This window comes from Rhinatrema bivittatum, unplaced genomic scaffold, assembly GCF_901001135.1.
Source record: "Rhinatrema bivittatum unplaced genomic scaffold, aRhiBiv1.1, whole genome shotgun sequence".
NCBI classification, from domain to species: Eukaryota; Metazoa; Chordata; class Amphibia; order Gymnophiona; family Rhinatrematidae; genus Rhinatrema; species Rhinatrema bivittatum.
The window spans coordinates 89,686-116,230 of NW_021820702.1; the positions used below are offsets into that span (position 1 = coordinate 89,686).

At 45.8% G+C, this 26,545-nt stretch overlaps 1 protein-coding gene across 1 annotated transcript in view; it reads right to left on the reverse strand.

The window, feature by feature from the left end:
* Positions 1-2,176: 2,176 nt before the first annotated feature.
* The window catches only part of LOC115081974 (DNA-directed RNA polymerase II subunit RPB1-like), an 83,376-nt gene continuing 59,007 nt past the window's right edge, over positions 2,177-26,545 (reverse strand). The window contains exon 5 of the mRNA XM_029586213.1: positions 2,177-3,525. Coding sequence (XP_029442073.1) covers positions 2,197-3,525 — 1,329 coding nt within the window. The 3' untranslated portion in view covers positions 2,177-2,196. The remainder of the gene's footprint in view (positions 3,526-26,545) is intronic.

Consider the following 26,545-nt stretch of genomic DNA (forward strand, 5'->3'; position numbering starts at 1 on the left):
GATTTGTTTAATCTAGGGGATCCATTTGGGGACTCCCCTAATATTGTAATGAGTTAGCATTCTTGAGTTAAGTGTCTTGTGTTAAAAATCAGTGCTAAGCTCCTATGTCGTTTCCCCCCCCCCCCCCCCACCAACTCTGCCCCCATAAGCTTCCACTCTTCTCAGCCCTAGTCCATTTTCAAATTCACTAATTTGTGAGATGCTAAACTCACAAAGCAAGGCACCTACACCTTTTCAAAACTGACTCCTTTAAATTCTTGGAGGTCTATATTCAAAAGTCATTTAGATGGATAACATAAAAGTTTCTCAATATATAAAGCAAAGCAAATAGGGAAATAGAATATAATTCTATTGCCAATGATTAATTCCCACCGAGACAATATCATATGCTATGCTCAAAGATTTTTATAATCTGCTGTCTCTCGCCCACAATGGGCTGCAGGCAGAAGTCAGCCTTTTGAGCGAATTTCATATAATCATTTATTGCTTCTTGTACTAACCATTTCACAATACCCTTTACCTTTTTATTGAAACCTGTGTTTAATTTTTAATCGCATCTATTATTGTGATGTCAGCCTAATTCCATTTCTTGTGCAGAAAGAACAAAAGTGGATATATTTTTTGACACAGTGTTCCCGAAAGGGTTAAATAAAGAGATAGATTGGTCAGTGTTCTGAGTAGTAGCGGGTACATTGATTTGACATTTAACAATCGAGAAGGTGGTGTTTACATTGATGGGTTAAAGATATTGTAGAGTCGGGAGGTGTTGATAGTATGGCAGGAATGTAGTAATGGAATTGGTTTATTGCAACATAATCTTTAAAAGACAGCCGCAAAGCATGTAGGATGATGTAGTTTTTAGAGTAGAGCGATAAGTGTGTTCACTTCCGGTCATGGGTATTGAGAGGGGGATTTAAATTGAGTCCTTGAATTGAAGTAGGCAACTTAGACGCTGAGACGCCATGTTGTGATCCATTTAGAGACATAGTAAGTTGTCCGGGTGAGTCTATAACTCTGCAGGTTTTGATTTATGAAGTTTGGCATGCAAGGTTCTGGTGACGGGCAGGAGAGACAATGTTAATAATGTTAGAGTAAAGATAGTCGATTTACAGGAAATTGAAGGTGAGAGTACAATCTTGCAAAATGTGTGCATAGAGTGATTGTGTTTGTTTTTATTTGTATTTTAGGATCTGAGAATATTGTGCCATTAATAACAATAAAAGGTTTCCCCTGAAGAAGACTGTTTAGTCGAAACATGGCCCATGTCGGGTTTTGAATGATTTCCAGTGCGGCTAAGTATTCTTTTTAACTATATGTATTAGGCTGACATACACAATAATAGATGCAATTAAAAAGTAAACACAGGTTTCAATAAAAAGGTAAAGGGTATTGTGAAATGGTTAGTACAAGAGGCAATAAATGATTATATGAAATTCGCTCAAAAGGCTGACTACTGCCTGCGGCCCATTGTGGGTGAGAGACAGCAGATTATAAAAATCTTTCAGCATAGCATATGATATTGTCTCTTGGTGGGAATTAATCATTGGCAATAGAATTATATTCTATTTCCCTCTCTGCTTTGCTTTATATATTGAGTGATGATACCTTTCACGAATGCCGATATAGAAAAAAAAATTAAATAAATAAATAAATACATTTTTAAGAGAGGTGGTGCTTCTGTATTTGGGATTAACATAAAAGTTATCCATCTAAATGGCTTACCCAGCTATATTTAGCCCTTATCCAGCTAAATTCTAGCCATTTAACTAGTTACCCAGCTAAAATTTAGCTGGTTAACATGGGGGCTTTCCATGGGTGGGCAGTAGGCCTTCCAGGAAGGATCAGAGTTAGCCGTTTAACCTAACTTGCTAACTCTGGTTAGGTTGTAGGGTTCTCCTAAAGTTATCTAGTTAGATATGAGCGACTAACTTTAAGATAGCCAGGTATATTTAACGATGCAACTGCACTGCTGAATGTACCCTGCTAGTTAGCCGGATATGTTTATCCGGGTAACTAGCCGAGCTGCACAGTGGCTGAAAATGAACCCTATAATTATTGTTTTTTCATGAAACTGTAAATAATTGTGCAATAGGTATTGAACAGACAACTTCATGGATAAATATATGGGAGTGTAATAACAGACTTTCCATACAGTAAATCACAGCACTGATTCTTTTATAATCAACATCAGCACTCTCAGGGAAGGCAGTGGTCAATATATGCTAGAGTAAAAGTAGCCATTGTCCAGCAGATGTTGCCTGCTCCAAGAGGATCCATTTTGTCTGTACTGAAAGAATCCTTGTTGATCCTGCTATCCTTTGATTTGGTTTCATCCGTGGGATCAGGATAAGCAGGGACATAGGGCTGTTGAATGTAGAAGGGGCTGGCTGGCATAGCCTGTGTAGGGCTGGTATAACTCATGCCATAGGCAGGAGTGGCAGGAGGGTAGGTAGGGGTGGCATATCTAGTGCCATAAGTGGGGGTGGCAGTAGGGTAAGTAGGGGTGGCATATCTGGTGCCATAAGTGGGGGTAGCAGTAGTGTAGGTAGGGGTGGCATATCTGGTGCTGTAGGTTGGGCTGGCAGTACTATAGGTAGGACTGGAGAACCTGGAAGCAGTGGTATAGGTAGGGGTGGCAGGGGGATAGGTAGGGGTGGCAGGGGGATAGGTAGGAGTGATGTAACTGCTAGCAGTGTAGGGAGTAGCAGTGGTGTAGATAGGGATGGAATAACCATTTTCATGTGTAGGGTTTTTTGTGGCATAGCTGGTTCTGGCAGTGGTGTATTTGGGGTGGGGTGTGACATAGTTTGAGGTAGTGTTGTGTTTGTCAGTGGAAGAGGTGGAGACGTTAGTGATGACTGGAGTGTCAATAGCATCTGTGTGAAGGGTAGAGGTACCTCCGGCAGTGCTAGTGGCAAAGGTGGGTGTATTATGGGGTTCTGTAGGTGTATTAAGAACAAAAACAGAGGCATATGCGGTATTAGTGGGGTTTTCAATGTTATTGGGGGGAAGGTTAGTGATAGTAGGTAGGATATGAGTGGGAATAGATGTGTCATTGGTAGGGATGTCAGTGCTGAGGGCGTCTGCGCCATCAGTGTGATAGAAAAGTTCATCAGATGAGTCAGGGACATTTGGGAGAGTGGGATTGGTCGGGGCTTGGGTAGGGACGGTGTTTATGGACTGTGCAGATGTTGGTGTAGCATACAAGGGCACAACAGTACCAGGAGTAGCAGGAAGAGTGGGGGGAGCTATGGCAGAAGTTGAGTTGGAGAAAGTGGAGGTGGCTGTGGAATAGTTGGGCGTAGATGTGACAGCGACAGGCTCCTGCTCGGCCAGTGCTTCTGGTACAAAGGGCTCCCCAGCTTCAGCCGTCACAGTTTCCAGCCATTCCAGGTAGTTTGAGACTAGGGTATAGATGCCAGGATTCTTCTTTGTGCCACATTCCTTGACCCAGCTCACTATACCCACCTGGTACCAGATATTATCTCTCCGACTGTTGCATGCCAGGGGCCCACCACCGTCACCCTGCGAGAGCAAGAGGAAGAGTTCCTTCTGTCAAATGCACTCAGCCCATATGGATCTTATTCCCATAAAATCTTGGAGATCCACCCCAGATATGAAACCCCCCCCCCCCCAAGATTAATTTCCAATAAGCATGAAAGACCCAGAGAATCTGACAGCAGCTGAATACCACAAGGCCAATTCTTCACTCAGCATTAACCTGTCAGTTTCTACCTTCACCTTCAATGATGAAAGATTCTCTATATATATATCCTCCACATTCCTGAACTCTGTTACTATGTTTGGTCTTCTCACTTCCGTTAGGTGGCTATTCCATGTACGCATCACCGTTTGCTTGCAGAAATATTTCCTAATGTTACTCTTGGCTTTACCCTGATATCATGCGTGCTTACTTTGTTTTTTTTTTGTTTTTTTTTATTGAAAAGTGTTTACCTGTTATGAAGAGGATAAGATAAAGGCCTATAAAATCATGAGAGGCCTAGAATGGGTAAATGTGAAACAGTTATTTACTCTTTCAGATAATGCAAGGAATAGGGAGTAGGGGTGTGCATTCGTATTGACCGCATATGTAAAACGCTACTTATATATTTTTTTTAACTTAAAAAAGTGATGAGACATAAACGATCGGATTTCCCACATATCCAACATAGCTATGTTGGATATGTGGGAAATCCTGACCCCCCCCCCCAAGCTGGCCAAAAGTTCCTTTTGGGCCGAACGAGCGTTCCGGCGCGACCTCGCGGGGAATCACGTGACGCCGCGTCACTCGACGTGGCGCCGACGTCACGTGCTCCTCGCAAAGGATTGCAGAAATGGCGTCCTCACTCCTCGCTGGATCACCAGGGAGTTGTGGTAAGTCTTGGGGGGGGGGGGGGGGGATTAAGGAGGGTGAGGGGTTTAAATTTTTATTTGCACATATGGACATATACTCAACTCATTGAATTCTGTTTATGTCCATATTGACTGCAAATGGGACCCCCTTTGGACATATGGACATATGGACATAAACTTTTGCTCTGCACATCCCTAATAGGGAGCTCGTCATGAAGTCAGCAAATAGCACATTTTAAAGCAAATCATAGAAAATTCTTTTTGACTCGATGCATAATTATTTCAACTTGTACACAAACACCACCCTTTTACATGAAATCCTCCCTTTCCAACTATTACATAACAAACTCTCTTTTCTACTTCTACACAAACACCACCCTTTTCTACTTTTACAAAAAAGCCTCCATTTTCTACCTTTAGACAAAAACCTCCCTTTTTGTCTTCTTCACAAAACCTCCCTTATGTACCTTTACATAAAATCCTCTCTTTTCTACTTCTGCACAAGATCACCCTTTCATACTTTTACATAAAAACCTCCCTTTCCTACATTTACATAAAAAACCTCCCTTTTCTACCTCTACACAAAAAACATCCCTTTCCTACGTTTACATAAAATCCTTCCTTTCAAACTTTAACACAAAATTCTCCCTTTCAAACTTTTAACACAAATAATCCTCCCCACACAAAGCTAAGAATCCTCTGTCTTATCCCAAGGCTCTACCCCTCACTCCCCCAAAGCTAAGGATCCTCTGTGCTTATCCCAGGCTTTACCCCTCACTCCCCCAAGCTAAGGATCCTCTGTGCTTATCCCAGGTTTACCCATCACTCCCCCACAGATAAGATCCTCTGTGCTTATCCCACGCTTTACCCCTCACTCCATCACAGCTAAGGATCCTCTGTGCTTATCCCACACTTTACCCCTCACTCCATCACAGCCTAAGGATCATCTGTGCTTATCCCAGTTTTACCCCTCACTCCCCCACAGCTATGGATCCTCTGTGCTTATCCCAGGTTTTACCCCTCCCTTCCCCCACAGCTAAGGATCCTCTGTGCTTATCACAGATAAAGATCCTCTGTGCTTATCCCAGGCTTTACCCCTCACTACCCCAAAGCTAAGGATCATCTGTGCTTATCCCACGCTTTACCCCTCACTCCATCACAGCTAAAGATCCTCTGTGCTTATCCCAGGCTTTACCCCTTACTCCATCACAGCTAAGGATCCTCTGTGCTTATCCGAGGCTTTACCCCTCACTCCCCCCACAGCTAGTGATCCTCTGTGCTTATCCCAGCTTTACCCCCTCACTCCCCCACAGCTAAGGATCCTCTGTGCTTATCCCAGACTTTACCCTTACTCCCCACCAGCTATGAATCCTCTGTGCTTATCCCAGGCTTTATCCCTCAATCCCTCACAGCTAAGGATCCTCTGTGCTTATCCCAGGCTTTAACCCTCACTCCCTCACAGCTAGGGATACTCTGTGCTTATCCCAGTCTTTACCCCTCACTCCCTCACAAAAGATCATCTGTGCTTATCCGAGGATTTACCCCCTCCCTCCCCTCACAGCTAAAGATCCTCTTTGCTTATCCCAGGTTTTCCCCTCCCTCCCCCACAGCTAAGGATCCTCTATGCTTATCACAGGCTTTACACCTCACTCCCCCACAGCTAAGGATCCTCTGCGCTTATCCCAGGCTTACCCCTCACTCCCCCACACGTAATGATCCTCTGTGCTTATCCCATGCTTTACCCCTCACTCCCCACACAGTAAGGTCCTCTGTGCTTATCCCAGGCTTTACCCCTCACTCCCCACAGCAAAGGAATCCTCCTAGCTTATCCCAGGCTTTACCCTCACTCCTCACAGCTAAGGATCCTCTGTGCTTATCCCAGGCTTTAACCCTCACTCCCTCACAGCTAGGGATACTCTGTGCTTATCCCAGGCTTTAACCCTCACTCCCTCACAGCTAGGGATACTCTGTGCTTATCCCAGTCTTTACCCCTCACTCCCTCACAAAGGATCCTCTGTGCTTATCCGAGGCTTTACCCCTCCCTCCCCTCACAGCTAAAGATCCTCTTTGCTTATTCCAGGTTTTCCCCTCCCTCCCCCACAGCTAAGGATCCTCTATGCTTATCATAGGCTTTACACCTCACTCCCCCACAGCTAAGGATCCTCTGCGCTTATCCCAGGCTTTACCCCTCACTCCCCCACAGCTAATGATCCTCTGTGCTTATCCCATGCTTTACCCCTCACTCCCCAACAGCAAAGGATCCTCCTAGCTTATCCCAGGCTTTACCCTCACTCCTCACAGCTAAGGATCCTCTGTGCTTGTGTCTCCACCATTCTTCCTGTTGAGATGTTATATTATTACTGCGGACTCCAACCTGTTGTTCTAGATATTTCTCATTTTAGAAACTGTTTGTTTTGTATGTTTTAAGGACATTTTTGTAACATGACACACAAAATAATAGAGCAAATACCTGTATTCTTTACTCCTGAGGCTGGTTTTATTCACTTGTATGGCCATGTGTTGGTGTAGGTTTCAGCAGCAGCAGCAGTAGTGGGAGAATAGATCAGGTTTGCATTTCAAAATGAACAGAGAACTCATGGATTTCATCAAGGTTTTCTTTTCATTTTGTTTTAAAATGACACATAATGAAAGAGTGCATTGTTGTGGGTTTAATGTCTTGAAAATGAATGCATGCTTTAATATGGGCCTGGATTTAGGCAAAGGTAAATTTGTGCTCTGGTGCCAAATTTTGATAATGTAAATCAGTTATTTTCTCTCTCAGATATTAGAAGGACCAAGGGGCACTCTATGAAGTCAGCAAGTAGCACATTTAAAACAAATCAAAGAAAATTCTTTTTCACTCAGCACGTAGTTAAGCTCTGAAATTCATTGCCAGAGGATGTGCTTACTGCAGGTAGTGTAATTGGGCTTAAAAAAAGGTTTGGATAAGTTTCCTAGAGGAAATTAATTCCATAAGCTGCTATTATGGTCATTAATAAGCAATAGTAGCTTGAGATTTATTAATATTTGGGTACTGCCAGGTACTTGTGACTTGTATTGGCACTGTTGAAACAGGATTACTGGGCTTGATGGGACCCTTGGTCTGACCCAGTATGGAAACCTTCTGTTCTTATGTTGGCAACCTGCCGTGCTTCCATCTGGGTCTGCCTCCAAGTCATTGTTACCCTAGAGTGGAGGTGCCTAAGTTCTATGGCAGCTGCTACTTCATGAGGAAATTTTGTTTTCTGAGTGTGTTTTACTTTGTATTGGTCTTGGTCCTCTTTTTCTGAATTTTCTCTTCTCTGTCTTCTCTTTATTTCCTTTACCAGGTTGTTCTTTCTAGCTTACTATTCTTCTCTATCCTGTTTTGCTCACTCTTCCTCTCTTCTTGATATCTATGTGTTCCTTTTATCTTATTTTCCTCTTTTTCTTCTCTCTAACTCTAAGTCTCTCCCTTATATCACCATCATTTTATTCTGTCTATCGTCTCACCTCTGGATCTCATCCCTCCTTCATCCTTCATCATTTCTCATCCTCTAGTTTCTATCTATACAAACTCTTGCTTCACTCAGCCTCCATCTCCTCCGTATTAGATTCTTCCCTCATCAATCTGGTCCTCATCAATGGCTCCCTCTTTGGCCCTTCCATGACTCCCTATCATCCCCTCTCAACCAGTTGTATTCACTTGTTCTCTCTATTCTGAACCATTCACCCCCAATTATCTCCCCTCATGATCCCTCTTTCACCTCCTCTCTGATTTAACTTTCATCCCATGCATCATCTCCCTTTCCCCACAATATCCTTCTTCTGGTTGCTTTTTCTTACAAATTCCCTATCACCCCATCTCCTTCCCTCTCTGTGTGTATATGTGTTTTAGAGATCCTCTCAGATCTCTACCAGAATCAGATTTCTATCAGAAGGAATGTTCCATGTTTATGGGGGGTGAATGGAGAAGTAGTTAGTGTGGTTATGTTAGGGGTGTGCATTTGTTTTCGCCGTATTGACAATCCGCAACTTATCTTGCCATGTGCGTTATATACGTGGGGAGGCGAAATGCAGCACGACTCCACACGTATGTACCGTATTATCCGTTTAATTCGGTGCGCGCTTTTCTTCGCCCCCATTAGCTACTAGCTAGCCTAGGATTTTTCACAAAATTGGCAGCGCCCTTGCCCTACATTCCGGTATCCATGCCGACCTGTCTGACCCTTTCCTGTGAGTCACAGTGACTCACAGGAAAGGGTCGGACAGGTCGGCATGGATACCAGAATGCAGCGTATCCGCACTGAAATTTTGTGAAATGTACTTGAATGCAGCCAATCGCGCTGTCATTCAGTGCTCTCTGTCGATTTTACTGATGAGCCAGCACTATATAAAGATCAGCACGAGGAGAGCCACGCATTTTATTTCCAGCGATGCTGTGGGGAGGTGGGCTTGGTGTAAGAGGAGGCTGCACTGAGAGATAGGCTAGTTAAGGAAAGAAAAAGCTAATTATTCTTTATTTTGCTGCAGTGCCAGGGCCAGCTAGTCCTGTTTCTTTCAACCTGTTTATTTAGGTGATCTGACTGAGAAGAGAAGCTGTGCCAGGGAGAGAAGCAGCTACCACTCACTATTAGGGTGTTGTGGCTGGCTTGGAGAGATATATTATTTTCAATTTCATCCATTTTTCTGGAGTGACAAAAATTCCAGCTTTTTTAAACTGATTTTTTTTAATTCAAGTCACTTAGTCTCTCTGTGCACTGGGCTTCAGTGGGTAGTGGTTAGTTTAACAGACTGAACCTTACTATTGGGTGGGTCTGTGCAATCAAGTGCCCAGGGAGTCTGCCTCTTTTGTGCTTACAAGCAAGCAGCGTCTGTGTGCACACCACACACAGTGCATAGCCAGGCACCGTGACAGTGGGCAGTGGGTATTTTTAACAGATTGAACCTAAACTATTGGGTGGGTCTGTGCAATCAAGTGCCCAGGGAGTCTGCCTCTTTTGTGCTTACAAGCAAGCAGCATCTGTGTGCACCCACACACATTAGTGCACAGCCAGGCACCGTGACAGTGGGCAGTGGGAATTTTTAACAGACTGAACCTATTGGGTGGGTCTGTGCAGTCAAGTGCCCAGGGAGTCTGCCTCTTTTGTGCTTATAAGCAAGCAGCTTCTGTGTGCACACCACACACATTAGTGCACAGCCAGGCACTGTGACAGTGGGCAGTGGGAATATGACAGGGCAAAGGTAGCGCCGGCGCCATTTTGGTTCCTGTCCCCCGACGTCACGAGCGTAGGATATCGCTCCCGGACCCCCGCTGGACCCCCAGGGACTTTTGGCCAGCTTGGGGGGGCCTCCTGACCCCCACAAGACTTGCCAAAGTCCAGCGGGGGTCCGGGAACGACCTCATGCACTCGAATCATGTTGCGCCATTTTGCAATACGGCAGTATGGCCATACGGCCAGCGCCATTTTGCAATATGGCCCGAGTATTGCAAAATGGCGCGGCCGAATGGCGTTATGGCCGGCGCCATTTTGCAATACGGCAACACGATTTGAGTGCAGGAGGTCATTCCCGGACCCCCGCTGGACTTTTGGCAAGTCTTGTGGGGGTCAGAAGGCCCCCCCCAAGCTGGCCAAAAGTCCCTGGGGGTCCAGCGGTGGTCCGGGAGCGATCTTCTACGCTCGTGACATCGGGGGACAGGAACCAAAATGGCTCCGGCGCTACCTTTGCCCTGTCATATGACAGGGCAAAGGTAGCGCCGGCGCCATTTCTATCAACGCACCCGTGGCCCGAGAGTGGAAGATCACACCGGGACCCCCCCCACTGGACCCCAGGTAATTTAAGACATTTTGGGGGGGTTCGGGAGGGTGGGGGATTTATTTTAAAGGGTTGGGGTGGGTTTTAGGGTTGTTTTAGTGTGCCGGTTTTCGCGCCCTCCCCCTTCCCATCCCCATCCCCCTTCCCCCGATTTATGATTTTTGACGATAAATCGGGGGAATTCCTACTATATATCGCCTCTAACGATTTTTGACGATTTAAAATATATCGGACGATATTTTAAATCGTCAAAAAACGATTCACATCCCTACCAGGCACTGTGACAGTGGGCAGTGGGTATTTTTAACAGACTGAACCTAACTATTGGGTGGGTCTGTGCAGTCAAGTGCCCAGGGAGTCTGCCTCTTTTGTGCTTACAAGCAAGCAGCGTCTGTGTGCACACCACACACAGTGCACAGCCAGGCACCTTGACAGTGGGCGGTGGGTATTTTTAACAGACTGAACCTAACTATTGGGTGGGTCTGTGCAGTCAAGTGCCCAGGGAGTCTGCCTCTTTTGTGCTTATAAGCAAGCAGTGTCTGTGTGCACAGCCAGGCACCGTGACAGTGGGCAGTGGTAGGCACTACTCAGTGACATTAAATCCATAATGTTAGGGAAAGATAGATGTAGTCGAGTGATTGGGACTGGCAGAGGAGGCACCTCAAAAGACACTAGTGCAACACCACCAGTACAGTTAAAAAGGCATGTGTCGCAATCTAAACTCTTTGTAGGGACTGGCAGTTCCATCCTGAAAAAAATGAAATCTGACCATGATGCATCGCCATCACCATCACATGTTTCTGGCCCTGTAGTTTTAAAGGTGAGGGAAGGGGAGGCAGAGTCATGCCAGACAAAATGTAGACACCCAAAAGCAGCAGGGGGACAGAAGTCTCGATTAACACTTAGCGTTGACAAGGTAGCACAGTCACTGTTTGCTTCTGTTTCAGATGAAGAATCTTCTTGTGTGGGATTCTCATCAGAAATGGAAGAAGTAATAGGTGAAGAATCTTCGGTAGGATCAGTTAGTCCTGTCTTAGCCTCCACTTCAGTGCAGCAGGGGAGAGATGAAAGTGATGAGGAGGAGGAGGAAGAGCAGTCAGCACAGGCACAGAGGGTGACTGAGGCCCCCCTGGCATTGCTTCTCAGGGTGCACCCACTACCTCAGCTCCAGTGGCAGCTTCCACCCCCAAGGCTTTAGAGAGGGGAGGATCACGAAAGACATCTGCGATCTGGAGCCACTTTAAAGTGACAGAAGACCTGCGTTATGCTCGGTGTAATTACTGTGCCAGGGCTATTAGCAGAGGCAAGCAAATGGGACATCTATCTAATTTTGGCATGAACCATCATATGAAGAGGCAACACCCAACAAGATTACTGCCATCTGGGGATGGTGGCAGAACCAGTCGGGGGACCCATTCCAAGCAGTGTGCAGTGGTAGAAAAGCAGCAGAGTCAGCCCACGCCCTCATCCCCTTCTAGCAGTCAGGTGGCAAGCCAGCAACCCCCTAACATGTGGCAGAAGCAACAATCCACCATGGAGGAAATGGGGTGGAGTGCAGTAACGCTATCCCGGGGTAGGAGGCAGGCAGCCTCAAAAGTTGTAACTAGGACCATTGGGGAAATGATTGCCCTTGATGACCAGCCCTTGTAGTTAGTGGAGAATGTGGGTTTCAAGCGTTTTCTAAAGGTCGTACTTCCAAATTACAAAGTCCCCTCCAGAACCACATTTAGTAGAAAGGTCATCCCCAGCCTGTAGAAGCAGTGTCGCAGTCGCATGCAAGCGCTGCTAGCTAAGGCAAAGGGAAGAGTGCATTTCACCTCCGAGATCTGGACCGCCATGAATGCTGCACACTCTTACCTCTCTCTGACAGCACACTGGTGGGACATGGCTGAGGCAGGGGCAGCCAGCAGCTCTATTACTGAAGAAGTATTAGGGTGGAGGTGGGCTTTACTGCACACCCACCTGATGGACCAGTCCCATACTGCAGCCAATATTCTAGCATGCATCAGACAGATGCTGGAGGGCTGGCAACTACACCAGCGAGAGAGGAAAACTCAGGCAGGGTTCTTTGTCACAGACAATGGTGCAAACATGGTTAAGGCAATAAACGACGGGTGCTTTAAGAACATCCGATGTTTTGCACACACTCTGGTAGTGAAGTCAGCTCTGGGGTTGGATTCCAATGACAAAGAGAATGAATACCTGAATAGGTTAATACACAAGTGCAGGAACATAGCAGTGCACTTCCACAGAAGTGTGAAGGCGGGGCAGGTTCTCCGAAAAAAGCAGACTGATTTGGAAATGCCTCACAAGCGTCTCATTCAAGACATTGCCACCCGGTGGAATTCCACCTTTATGATGCTGGAGAGGTTAGTGGAGCTGCAGACACCCCGTTCATGAACTTTCTGGTACAATGGACATAGGTGTGCAGAATCCCCTAGGGCATCATGAATGGTAAGTCATGAGTCAGCTGGTAAAAAATCCTGCAGCCCTTCAAGGATGTCACGGAGGAGCTGGGTTCCAGAAGTGCCACCTTGGCTGACATCATCCCTATAGTTCATCTCCTGGATGAACGTTTGGAGGCCTTTAAACAGGAAGAGGGAATGACAGTTGAGGTGTTGCATTGTCTGGACGTTTTGCAGCAGCAGGTGAAGGAGAGATTAAGGCCTTTAACAGAACAGAACACATACATGCTCGCCACAGTCTGTGATCCCCGTGTGAAAGGGAAACTCGCCCTACAGTACGATTGTCTCTTATTGGTGAAGGACCTGCTGTTAGCAAAGGTCCGTGAACAGGAGCGCCATAGGCAGAGACAGATTAGGCTTCAAGCAGCGGTGGAAACAGCGGGCACTTCTGAGAGTTGTGCTGCTAGCCCAAGCAGGAGCAGCACTTTGTCAGCGACAGATAGTACCTCCTCCTCCTCCACGTCAGAACGCCCAAGGCATGTTGCCCATAAAGATTCATCTTTTGAGCAATGGGCGAGAGAGAAAGCAGCTGGCATGAGTGACTCTCAGCCTGCCCAAGCAAAGGAGACACCAGCACAGCTGTCAGTGACATGGTATCTCTCAGAGCCAATAGAAAACATGCAGAGAAATCCGCTGGCATATTGGGCACACAAGTCCACTGTCTGGACACACCTAGCCAAAGTGGCTCAGCGATATCTGTCATGTCTACCAACCAGTGTGCCCAGTGAACATGTCTTTTCAATGACAGGGGATATCATGAGCCCTCACTGCTCAAGGCTGGCACCAGAGTTGATGGAAATGCTAGTATTTTTTAAAGTAAACCTGCCTTTACTTGGGTTCCCAAATTTTACCTGTGAATGGCAAAATGAATAAAAGCAATTCAAAGCCTTGCAGCAGCTCTAACATCCTCCTATGCTCCAGATAATATATCACTGCAGCACATGTACATGACCTCAAATGCTGTGCCTGACCGACCACTGCCCAGGCCGTACATCCCTACAAAGGCCTGATCTCAAACGCTGTGCCTGACCATCAACTGTCCAGGCCTTATGTTCCTACAAGTGTTTGACCTCAATTGCTTTGCCTGTCCGTCCAGGCCTTATGTCCCTAGGTGGGATTGACCTCTGTCCTCTATTGCTGTGCCTGTCCGTCCAGGCCTTATGTCCCTAGGTGGGATTGACCTCTGTCCTTAACTGCTGTGCCTGTCTGTCCAGACCTTATGTTCCTACAAGTGTTTGACCTCGATTGCTTTGCCTGTTAGTCCAGGCCTTATGTTCCTACAAGTGTTTAACCTCAATTGCTTTGCCTGTCCATACAGGCCTTGAGTTCCTACAAGTGTTTGACTTCGAATGCTTTGCCTGATTGTCCAGGCCTTGTGTTCCTACAAGTGTTTGACCTCGATTGCTGTGCCTGTCTGTCCAGGTCTTATGTCCCTAAGTGGGATTGACTTCTGTCCACTATTGCTGTGTCTGTCCATCCAGGCCTTATGTCCCTAGGTGGGATTGACCTCTGTCCTCGACTGCTCTGCCTGTCCGTCCAGGCCTTGTGTTCCTACAAGTGTTTGACCTCAGTTGCTTTGCCTGTTCATCCAGGCCTTGTGTTCCTACAAATGTTGACCTCGATTGCTGTGCCTGTCCATCCAGGCCTTATGTCCCTAGGTGGGATTGACCTCTGTCCTCTATTGCTGTGCCTGTCCATCCAGACCTTATGTCCCTAGGTGGGATTGACCTCTGTCCTCGACTGCTGTGCCTGTCTGTCCAGGCCTTGTGTTCCTACAAGTGTTTGACCTCGATTGCTTTGCCTGTTAGTCCAGGCCTTGTGTTCCTACAAGTGTTTGACCTCGATTGCTTTGCCTGTCTGTCCAGGCCTTGTGTTCCTACAAGAGTTTGACCTCGATTGCTGTGCCTGTCCGTCCAGGCCTTATGTCCCTAGGTGGGATTGACCTCTGTCCTCGACTGCTCTGCCTGTCTGTCCAGGCCTTATGTCCCTAGGTGGGATTGACCTCTGTCCTCGACTGCTCTGCCTGTCCGTCCAGGCCTTATGTCCCTAGGTGGGATTGACCTCTGTCCTCTATTGCTGTGCCTGTCTGTCCAGGCCTTATGTCCCTAGGTGGGATTGACCTCTGTCCTCGACTGCTGTGCCTGTCCGTTCAGGCCTTTTGTCCCTAGGTGGGATTGACCTCTGTCCTCAACTGCTGTGCCTGTCTGTCCAGGCCTTGTGTTCCTACAAGTGTTTGACCTCGATTGCTTTGCCTGTCTGTCCAGGCCTTGTGTTCCTACAAGTGTTTGACCTCGATTGCTGTGCCTGTCCGTCCAGGCCTTATGTCCCTAGGTGGGATTGACCTCTGTCCTCGACTGCTCTGCCTGTCCGTCAAGGCCTTATGTCCCTAGGTGGGATTGACCTCTGTCCTTTATTGCTGTGCCTGTCTGTCCAGGCCTTATGTCCCTAGGTGGGATTGACCTCTGTCCTCGACTGCTGTGCCTGTCCATTCAGGCCTTTTGTCCCTAGGTGGGATTGACCTCTGTCCTCGACTGCTGTGCCTGTCCGTCCAGACCTTATGATCCTACAAGTGTTTGACCTCGATTGCTTTGCCTTTTCGTCCAGGCCTTGTGTTCGTACAAGTGTTTGACCTCGATTGCTTTGCCTGTTCATCCAGGCCTTATGTCCCTAGGTGGGATTGACCTCTGTCCTCGACTGCTGTGCCTGTCCATCCAGGCCTTGTGTTACTACAAGTGTTTGACCTCGATTGCTCTGCTTGTCTGTCCAGGCCTTATGTCACTAGATGAGATTGACCTCTGTCCTCGACTGCTGTGCCTGTCTGTCCAGGCCTTACGTCCCTACAAGGGCTTGACCTCTGACGCTGTGCCTGCCCATCCAGGCCTTATGTCCCTACCAGGGCTTGACTGACCTCTAACGCTGTGCCTGTCTGTCCAGCTTGGAGCTAGGATATAGTTTTCATGACCTTCATAATACGGGCCATTTTCCCTAGATGTTTCCTAGTTGCCACATTAATGTTTCTAGTGCTATAGAAAACTGGTGGTAGTTGTACTCTAGTTCATCTTCTGTGTTCCCATTGTTTACAGAGGCACTGTAGGGTACAAAGTCAACATAGGTTTATATTGTAGATTTGGACTTGGGTAGCAGTTTTCTTATTTCTGAGAGCTCTTCAAGTTCTTTTGTCATCAGCTGAAGTGCATAAGTACAGTCAGTAGCTTCTGGGTATTCACTAGACACCAATGGAAACACCCCACTCTAGGGGAAAACCCATTCTAGGGAGCCCTTTCCTGCACAAAGGAATGGGAACTCTCTCCTGGGCCAGCCTGTCTTGCCCCTATCAAAACCACAGGGACCTGATTACCTCAGCTCTGCCAGCCTGTCTTTCCCCTATCAAAACTACAGGGACCAGACTACCTTCGCTCTGCCAGCCTGTCTTGCCCCTATCAGCTTTCTGCCACTCTGCCTTGCTGCCATACACCAGACGACTCACTTAACTCCTTGTGGTGTTCTTGCCACTATCATGGTTTCTCAGTGTGTTAGTGCTAGTCTTTCTGCTTGCTATGTTCCCCTTTCATTGTGCTGTAGGATGTCAATGCCACTTGTCTTGCCGCTTTGCCTGTCGTGCTGCCTTCGAGGGTTCATGCATCTGTTATCGGTGCTCTCTTTTGAAGCTGTGATGTGTTTTTGACACTTTCGCTGCTGCTTTGTGCTTCTGTTAAAGCACTCTTGCAACTTCTGGTACCCCTTTGCTCCTTTACAGTGCCTTAGGCTATTGATGCCACTTTGGTGCCACTTTGCCACAGTCTAAGTACCTTGGAGCTCTTTTGTTGTTCTGATGATTGCTCCCCAGAAGTTTAATCAAAATTGATAATAAAACCCCAATTCTGCAGCCAAAAATAGGCTGGAAATCCTTCCCCCATTGACTTTAATGGGAACCGGAAAACAAATTCACATATTAACGTATCGGGGCGCCATACATCCAAATGCAAAGGAAATGACCCCCAACGAATACATATCACGATTGCAACGAAAACTTTCCGGCTGCACATCCCTAGGGTATGTAGCTCCCCTGTATGGTAGCCTGGAATGGTGTGTTCTTATAGTACATAGATCTTAGCACCATCTTAGGGTGTGGGAATTTTAGTTGACCCTTCTAGATAGAGCAAGTCCATGGCTATTCCCTGGTTTTATTTTTTTTTTTAAGGTTGGAGGCCTCTGGGTTTTCTGGATTAAGACCTGGATTCAGAAAAGGAGTCAGAGAGGACTTCTGGTTATGTGATGAACCTGGTAGGTGCCACATGGCTTAGCTTTTGCTACAATCTTGCTGTTTAGCACTATGGGCCATTACTAATAATCTGTAAAGCCAATGTGTCACTGTCTAAAGGTTTAGCAGAGTGATCTATTCCAGATTTATGGGCAGATCAAAGGTGTAAGATAAAAAATGCTTCACATAAATCTCTTTCTGACCTGATAACGCAAGCCACAGATGCAGCCTCAGAGGAAAAGGTAGATTCAGTGGAACCAGCCCCTGCCAGTGACACTGACTACATTTGTGATCTAATGGAAACTTTTTTCAGACTCAAAACTTGGTGCAATTGTAGACAAAGTTGTTCAGTTGGGTAGAGGCGGTGCAAGATAACTCCTCTAGAATTTGATGAAGTAGAAACATGGGTTTCTCAATCACAGCAGCATGTGCCAACATTGATAAGCTGGAAAGGCAACAGAAATTTAATGCAGATAAGATCGATGATCTCAAGAACTGCTTGACATGCAATAACCTTTGAATCTTTGGTTTGCCCAAAAAAATTGATGGTGCAGATGCTATTTCCTTTTTCACAAATTGACTGCCAGACTTCTTAGATCTGCAATGCAATAATGATGCATTAAGCTGGATCGTGTGCCTTGTGCCCTGGCTCCATCCCCAGTAACAGTAGGGGTGGCCATGTGCTGATGTAGTGCAGCTACATCACTATGTGATAAACTGCAGATTCTGAACGTGGCAAGAGAAGCAGGAGATCTACAATTTAGGGGGAGCAAAATCATAATTTTTCAGGATTTTTCCAGCAAGCTTCTGAAGAAATGCCAGGAATATGGCAAGGTAAAAAAGCTACAATCTCTGGGCATATGGCTGGTACTTGTTAACGGCATGGTCACCAAGTGCTCTGATGTGAAACCGCTGAAAGACTCTGCTTCTCTTTCTGCAGTAAACTGAGATCCTATGATGTATGTGAGTGGTCCAAAAAATAATAATAAGCAAGAGCAGCTAATTGGGATTTGGTAGTTAAGGAAGTCCTTACATTGGATGCATTTTTCTTTTTGTTACTTTATCCTTTTTGAATCTTCATTTTGCATTGCGGGGGTTTTTTTTTTTGTTGTTTTGTGTTGGCCTAATATGCAAGAGACTCAGCAACTTTCACCTACAGCCCTGGATAGGGTGGAAGGATTGCTCTCAAATGCACCGCCCGAGACTGAGTGCCGAAGCTATGACGTTCTGTGCTTCGTGGCTTTTATGGCTCTGTGCTATTATTGTCCAAATGTTTTTTCACAAATCTTCCAGTCATGAAGCTACTCCTGTTACCTTCCAGCGAAAACAATCTGCCTTCCAGGCTTCTGTGGTTTGCTTCCCCATTTTATGTTGTAGTTTCTTCGTCTTTAAGATCATGAGAGGTCTTGAACGAGTAGATGTGACTCGGTTATTTACACTTTCGAATAATAGAAGGACTAGGGGGCATTCCATGAAGTTAGCAAGTAACACATTCAAGACTAATCGGAGAAAATTCTTTTTCACTCAACGCACAATAAAGCTCTGGAATTTGTTGCCAGAGGATGTGGTTAGTGCAGTTAGTGTAGCTGGGTTCAAAAAAGATTTGGATAAGTTCTTGGAGGAGAAGTCCATTAATGGCTATTAATCAATTATACTTAGGGAATAGCCACTGCTATTAATTGCATCAGTAGCATGGGTTCTTCTTAGTGTTTGGGTAATTGCCAGGTTCTTGTGGCCTGGTTTGGCCACTGTTGGAAACAGGATGCTGGGCTTGATGGACCCTTGGTCTGTCCCAGCATGGCAATTTCTTATGTTCTTATGTTCAGCTTCAGGAACCCTTGCCACTCCTGTACCCCATGCTGTGTCAGAAAAGCTGATGCTTCTTTGTTTCTTCCTGTTGTATACATGCTTTTAGTTATTGCTTTTTATGCTAGCTTATTCTTCATTCTGGTTTCACTGGATGCAGGAAAGGGGGAGGGATGTGTTGGACTGGGATTGGGCATGGGGTGTGCTTTTGTAGTTGGTTGATTAAAGTTTGCCTGTTTCCTTGGTCTCGAGCTAGTTCCCACCAAGGGGATTCAAGTGTCTTCATAGGGGTGCTTGTCCGGGATGGGTCACAGGTTGGCACGAATCCACACTGGTTAGGGCTGTCAGCCACTGGGTTGTTTCTTGCTATGTTTGCAAGGGGGAGGGGGTCAGAAGTTGGGATGGAGGTTTGGGGTTATGTTTATCACAACAGTGGCAGTTGTGGAAATTTTCTTAATTTAGCTAAGTATGCTAGTATATAGTATGGTTCTTCATCTCTTGGGATGCCCTACAGCATGGGTTCAGCCAATTATCTTTTGTGTGGAAGTTATAATGGGAATTCAAATTAATATTCCATCCTTGGATGTCCATTATTTTTCATCTCCCATCAAGAGGAAAACTCATTCTCCAGTTTGGCAGAAGGCAGAGAGCACAAATTGCTCTCACTAAGCCAGAAAACAAGAAATTACTCTCTGGATGGGTTATGCATCCTTTATTTCATGGATAGGGGCGGGGGTTGGGGGTGTTGCATTTAATTGATAAACAACTCCCACTTGTAGTTCCTCATTCTAAATGTGATCCAGAAGGGAGGTACATTATTGTATGTTGTACTGTTAATGCACTCTCTTTCACTTTGGTTAATCTTTATGGTCCTAATTCCAAAAGCAACACATTTTTTTAAAGGTCTCAGGGATAATCTTCTGACTCTTGGTTCAGCAATGCTGATCATAGGAGGGGATTGCAATATTTGCCCAAATTTGCTGCTAGATAGGGCATCCTCTCCGCATGATGCCTCTGTGTAAACACTCTGCTTTATAATGAGCTAAGACTTTTAGGCACAAGACCTATAGTAGCATTGGCTATTTCCTGTGTACTACTGTGAGCCCTCTATGCTGGCTGAGGTAGGTATGTTATCCTGTAGCCTTTTAGATCGCCATCCCATCTGGCTGTCACTGGATGTGTCAGAGGCTCGAGCCCAAGGACGTTCATGGTGTTTAAACACTTTGATGGTTCATGCTATTGCTGATCATACTGAATTTCATGCAGACTCTGGATTATAATCCCACCCTGTGCTGGGAAGCCTTAAAGGCTTATCTTCAGGGCACATTGTTGAGTACATCAGACACATATAAAATCAACCGCAAGTTGCCCTTGAAGGTAAAATGAAACAACATGAAGGTCAGCATAAAAGAAACTACTTTCCTGAATGTTACGGGCCCTGGAAAAGGTACAAAAGCCTCTTGAAGTCGGTACAGCACTCTTCGATTTTATGAACATGGCGATGAAGCAGGCACAGGATCTGTCTATGCTCTGCATGTGTGACCAAAGTGAGGTATTCTGCTCACATGTAGTTTCTGTCTAGGGTAGTATAGCAGCTTGACATTTCCTGTTTCATAATAAAAAGTGTATTGGTGTTTTAGGGAAATATTTGCAGTGTTTGCCTTTTCATAGGTAGAGTTGTTAATATTTGAGTGCTGGCATTTAGTGCAGTTTTGGTATGGGAGGTTTATTATTTTGTAACTGTAATTCACTTATACAGAGGAGTTATTGTCAATTTGTTTTTGTCATCAAATTAAAAAGATGGCAAGTTATTAATTGCCTACAATACTGTAATGCTTAAAGGACACCCAAAAAAGACAGTCAACGATGGCTTACTATAACAAACTCAAGCACTGAATAGATTTATTATTTATTTATTATAAAATCTACTTTATTATTTATTATGAAATTTCTCTCTTACAATTTAAACATAATTCAAGCAATGAATCTCTATCTACTCATCTATTGTTAATGTCCAAAAGAAACTTAACCACATGAAAAACAGACTAACATATATACCACACATATACACATAACCAGACAACACACCACGGCTGGACAGACTCCAAATGAGTGAAACTTGTAATAATAGCGGCGGCAGCGGCAAAATCAGGTGATAATGCAGCGTTTTTGAAGCATCTCCAACATTTCAACCCAAACTCTCTCCAAACACCCGCAAGCGCTGAGTCGAATAAACAGAATTACTGTCACCACACCCGATACTGCAGCGTTTCGGTAGCACCAGCTGCCTGCATCAAGGGACTGGCACAATTATTCCCAAACTGTCCATCTTATCCAAACCCGTGATGCAGCATCAGGTGTGGTGCCGGTGATTCTGTTTGTTTGACTCAGCACTTGGAGGTGTTTGAGAGCGATCCTGGGGCAAGTTTGGGTTGAAATGTGGATGTCCTTTAAGCAATATTGCGATTAGACAATTTGAAGCAGTTGTTTTTTGTTTTTTGGTTGTTTCTATAATAGTATAATCCAAAATCTGTGTGCCATTCTCTGCTGTGTCAGGGTCCCACATCCAGGTGTGAGAGCATCTTAAGAAGAGATGACCGAAGCATTCATAATATTTCCATAACATTGGGAAAATTGAACACTGGCTTCCCAGCTTGCTGACATCTATCTGGAGAGACACTGTGATATTTTTTGAACAGGTGAGCTTTTTTAAATTTTTAACGTTGTTGGTCCTGTTGTTACTTTGGTTGGTTGATAGAAACCTTGAAAATGATTTTATTTAAAAAGACATTCCAATGAAAGTTTTTTTCAATTGATTCGACTTTTTAATAGCTTTAGTTGTTTTGGGGCCTCTTGAATTGCATGCAGTGTTGTGCTATTAATTTTATTGCTTGCTCTATTTATGTTGTTGGCTCTTATTAAGTATGTTTTTAATGTAAACCATCTCAAGTGTGCTCTAGTCGCGCGCACTTCATAAACCTTTTAAAATAAATATAAATAACATACTGTTTTTGATGCGCACTTCCTGGGGCCTTTATCCGGGACTATCATCCCAGAGGTTACATGTGTATGTGTCTGTCTCCCTTTCTCCCTCTCTCTCTAACTTTAACCTCTTCCTAGTCACCACCTTTTTCTTTCGCATCCCCTTCTTCTGATATGTGTGCCTGAGCTTGAGACCAACATGGAGACGGCAACTGACCCAGAATCCTCTGCTATCTTAGCCTTTCTGGCTATGTGAACTTTAAATGCCCAACTGAGCCTGACCTGGAGGAATTCCAAGGACACCTGCACAGCAGTTGAAGCTGGCGACAATTTGTGATGCCTAATTATAGGGTCACAAGAGCAGAAGGCAACGGTCAGAACCTCAGGCTAGAATGTCGATTACAGGGGCTTCTGTAAACACAGCCTAAGATATGAAGAGTGCCCTGAGCAGCGAGATTTTAACAGAACAAAGGATTATCTAAAGAGTGATGGTAAATGGGCCCCAACTTGGAGAACTGGTCAGGGTAATTTAAGGATAATTTATCATGCTGTTGACATGACAACGTATATAAATGATACTCCAGGTGGTCACGCAACTTAAGAATTTCTGACCTAGTACTGTATTGTATTTTACCTATAAAAGAAGGATCAATCCATGTATACAATCAAGTTGCTGGTTGGTCAATTTGTCAGAGAACTGGCATCCAGCAGCTCCCAAGAATACTTATATTGCTCAATAAAAAAATTATACTCTATACAAAATCTAAGTATAGTATTCTTGTGACCGTGGAGAAGTGCTATAAGCAGGTTTGGTGCATAACACTTCCCCCTCCATCATCATCTTGGGCTCTCTGCTACTTTTCCCCACCAGGGTCATTGAAAGGGGTGGGCAAGCCAAGCGACTGCCGGCGGGCACTGAGAGAGAGGAGTGCAGCACCCCCTGCCACCAACACCTCTCCACCTTTCTCTGTCCTATGGCCCCTGTGGTTCAGTCATCAGCTGTTTGAATCACACAGAGCAGGGCATAGCTCAGCAGCTTCTGATCAGTGAACTGTGCAGCCCAACTAAAAGACAGTGGAGCAACTGGCAGAAAGGCAAGAGGTGCACGGGTGGGGGCTAGAGGATGGGGAACAGAGGATGGGGAACAGAGGAGAAATTTTGAGCCATTGTAAGCTTTGGAATGACTGGGCTGGAGGGGGGGAGAGGAACGTGCCCTCCCGGTGCTGGAGGAAAGCTCCCCAAGCTTGCCTCTCCTCCGCTTGCCTGGTGGTGGCCCTGCTCATAAGAACATAAGATCTGCCATACTGGGTAAGACCAAGGATCCACTGAGCCCAGCATCCTGTTTCCGACAGTGGGCAATCCGGGTCACCAGGAATTACCTGACAGAACTTGTTGCTTACTCCCAGGCATAAGCACTGGCTTTCCCCAAGTCTACCTGGGTAATAATTGTTTATGGACTTGTCCAAACCTCTTTTCAACCCATCTATGCTAGATGCCTTGATTATGTCCTCCAGCAACAAATTCCACAGCTTTGTTGTACACTGAATGAAAAAATACTTTCTCCAATTTGCTTTAAATCTGTTACCAGTTTTTTCATAATTAAAAATCTTTATCTTATCCCCTCTCAGTCATCTCTTTTCCAGGCTAAAGTGCCCTAACCTGTTTAGCCTTCCTTCATAAGGCAGCCGTTCCATGCCCCATATCATTTAGGTCGCCCGTCTCTGCACTCTCAACATTCAGCTTCATGACTTATCTTTTGCCAAAGTAGCTACAACCACATAACTCCTCTTCTCACATCACTCCTTTGGCTTCCTTTCGGTTCCCACATACAGTTCAAGATCCTTTTATTCACCTAAAAGAGTCTTCAATCTGCATCTCCTCTTCTCTCTTATCTCTCTCTACACCCCTCATCATGCACCCAATGATCAGACAAGTCCCTCCTATCTGTGCCCTTTTCCTCAACTGCCAATTCCTGCCTCCCTGCTTTCCTCCTGGATGTGCCGTGTGCTTGGAATAGTCTTCCTGAGCTGGTGTCCTGCTTTCTCTCTCACCTTGTCTAAATCCCATCTAAATCCCCACCTTTCTGAGGCTGCTTTTAAATTTTAAGCCCTGATGATTATTACACTTACATCCTTATTGATTTTTCCCTGTATGTTTGTCTTGATTTAAATTGTAAGCTCTTCCAAGCAGGAACTGTCTCGTATGTGTTTTTGTTCAGTCCTGTGTATGTCAAGCAGCACTATAGAAGTGATTGTTATTTAGGAGAGTTGTGGGTGGATCCTTGGACCAGTGGCAGATGACCACACCCCCGGGGGAAGATCCCGAGAGGGACCACCGGTCAGGCTCAGAGTTAGGAGACAAACACACACTAGTTCTTTTATTAGACAGAATACTGAACCACCAGAGGTGGCAGTAGTGAGCTGGAATGCCCGGCTGGGCTGTAGTCCTTCAGATACTGCAACAGCGAGTCCCTGGAGGCTGAGCTGTAGAGAAACTGAAATATAGTGAGTAGGCAGGGTATGCAGAGTTCATGTACTGAACCTGATGGTAACACTCACACAATGTCTCATAGAAGCCCAGGAGCTGGAATGTTTAGGCCCTTGAGGAGCGAGTACCTGGTTCCAGGGAAAGCTCTGAGAGATCGATGGTAACTCACTGATGTAGTTAGCAGTGATGACTTCCAGGCAGAAGAGAATACGACAAGTCTGGGAACGAGGGCCCTCGAGGCGCAAGTACCGGTTCCAGACTGTCACCTGAAAAACAAAGGAGACAGCGAGGACCCCGAGGAGTCGGTTCCTCTGGTAAGTCCGAGGAGGCAGAGTAGCTTAGGTAGAGTAACCCGAACCCTTGCTAACTCAATCTGTTAGCAAATTCTAAGACCTTATATCCATCGCGGGTGACGTCATCTCAGGGGAACACCCCTGAGGTTCGCGCCATCGCCGGTACTTCAATCGGGGCAGCGCCGCGCGCACGCCCCTAGGCCTCCAGGAAACATGGCAGGTTGCAGCGTCTAGCCGGGCTGGGGACGCTGGAGGACTTCAGCAGGAGGACGCCGCGGCAACCAATCTTTCCGCAGGTGAAGAGGGAGTCGCCAAAGAGGTAAGGAGGGCGGAGAGAGGGTGTCGGGAACCGACGGACACAACAGTAATAATTTACTATATGTGTTCTTCTCTGCATCTTTTTGAGATGGGGAGGCCAGAACTACACACAATAGTAAAGGTCTGGTTGAACTATGCATATATAAAAGGGCATTATGATAGTCTCAGTTTTGCTCTCCATTCTTTTCTGAATAATCCTTAACATTCCCTTTCCTTTTTTGGTAGCGATCATATACAGGGCTGAGGTTTTAAATGTATTGTCCACAATGACACCAAGATGTTTTTCCTGGGTAGTGACTCCTAATACAGAACTTAGCATTGTCTGCCTATAGTTATGATTATTTTTCCCTCCGTGCATCACTTTCCACTAGGGATGTGTATTTGTTTAAAATGAATGGCCTATCCATGACAAATATACTATATTCATTTGATTTGTGTGCTCCCAAAAAATGTATGAGCAAGTCCCACAAATGAAACATGTCATTCGTTTCATTCATTGATATTTCCCCATTGAAAAGCATTGGCTGCATTGAAAAAATATGGTCTAAAGCTGGGCAGGTCATGTGGGAGTTTCCATAGCAACCAGCCTTGATGCCTATGACTTATGTGTGAGGTCAGAGGAGAACCAGGATCTCTTGTCAAGGACACCAGACTGACAAAGGAGGGGAACATATCAGAGAGAAGCATTTTTCTAAATCTGCGAATCACTGAACTTTCCATCCTTCTTATTGTATTCTCTGACTGTTTCAGCTTGCAGTTAGATTCTATCTCTCACTCATGGAGGATACATCCCGCTTTGCTGTTGTGTTTGAATTCTGTATTTACTATACTCATCTGTATCAACAGTGCTTTGGTTCAAAATTAGAAACATTCCATCTATTCTAATCCTGTTAGCTGATAGCTCTTGTCACACTGTGTTAATTTGCACAGGTTTTTTTTTTTTAACATCTCACTGCTGTCACTACGACTAACATAGAGGAAGGTTATTGTTTTCCATCATCCCCTTCTCCCCTCCAGGGGGAAGACACTGCAGGGTATCTGCCTGGCAGTGGATCTTTTTGCAGTGATTTATTACATGTTAAACCTGTTGCTAACCAGTGTATTATCAGTGCTGTAGCTGAACTCTGCCACAGTATCCCACATAGAGAGGCTTTTAAAACTCTTTGTATCTGTTAGATAGTCAATGCATCCACAAAGAGTACAGTAGGTCTGTGCCAGTTTCCACCATGGGTACAGCCAGCCTCTTTGTGGATTAATTTATTTTGTTACTGCCTTTAAATTACTAGTGCACTCACTGCACTTCTTTTTTGCCAGTAGTGTTGCAATCCTGCCCGCGAGGAGTGCGGGCAGGCTCTTACCTCACGCGGCCTCGGGCCGCTGACGCTCTTCTCTTCCCCTGAAACAGATGGGGCCTTTCCCGCAGCTGTTTCCATGTGGCCAGGTCCTCCGTTGCTGCTCCTAGCTCTCCCTGACGTCCTGCTTCGCTGCCGAGGTCTTCAGCCGGCACGGAGGCCATCCCTGCTGGTGCCTGCTTCAGTTCGGGTCCTCGCCCGGGAGGGAAGCCATCCCTGCCGGTGCCTGTCGGTGCCTGCAGCCTTCCACAGCTCCCTGCTCATCCTGCAGCCAGCCCTTCTGCTTCCTGCTTTTGTCTTCTTCATGGCTGGAAGCCACTCCAGCAGCCTGCCCTTCGTCCAGCTTCACGGCAGGGCTGCTCCACTGCCTGCCTTGCTTCCTGTGCCCTCCATGACGCCACCAGTGGATCCTGCTTCTCTCTTCTCCAGCTC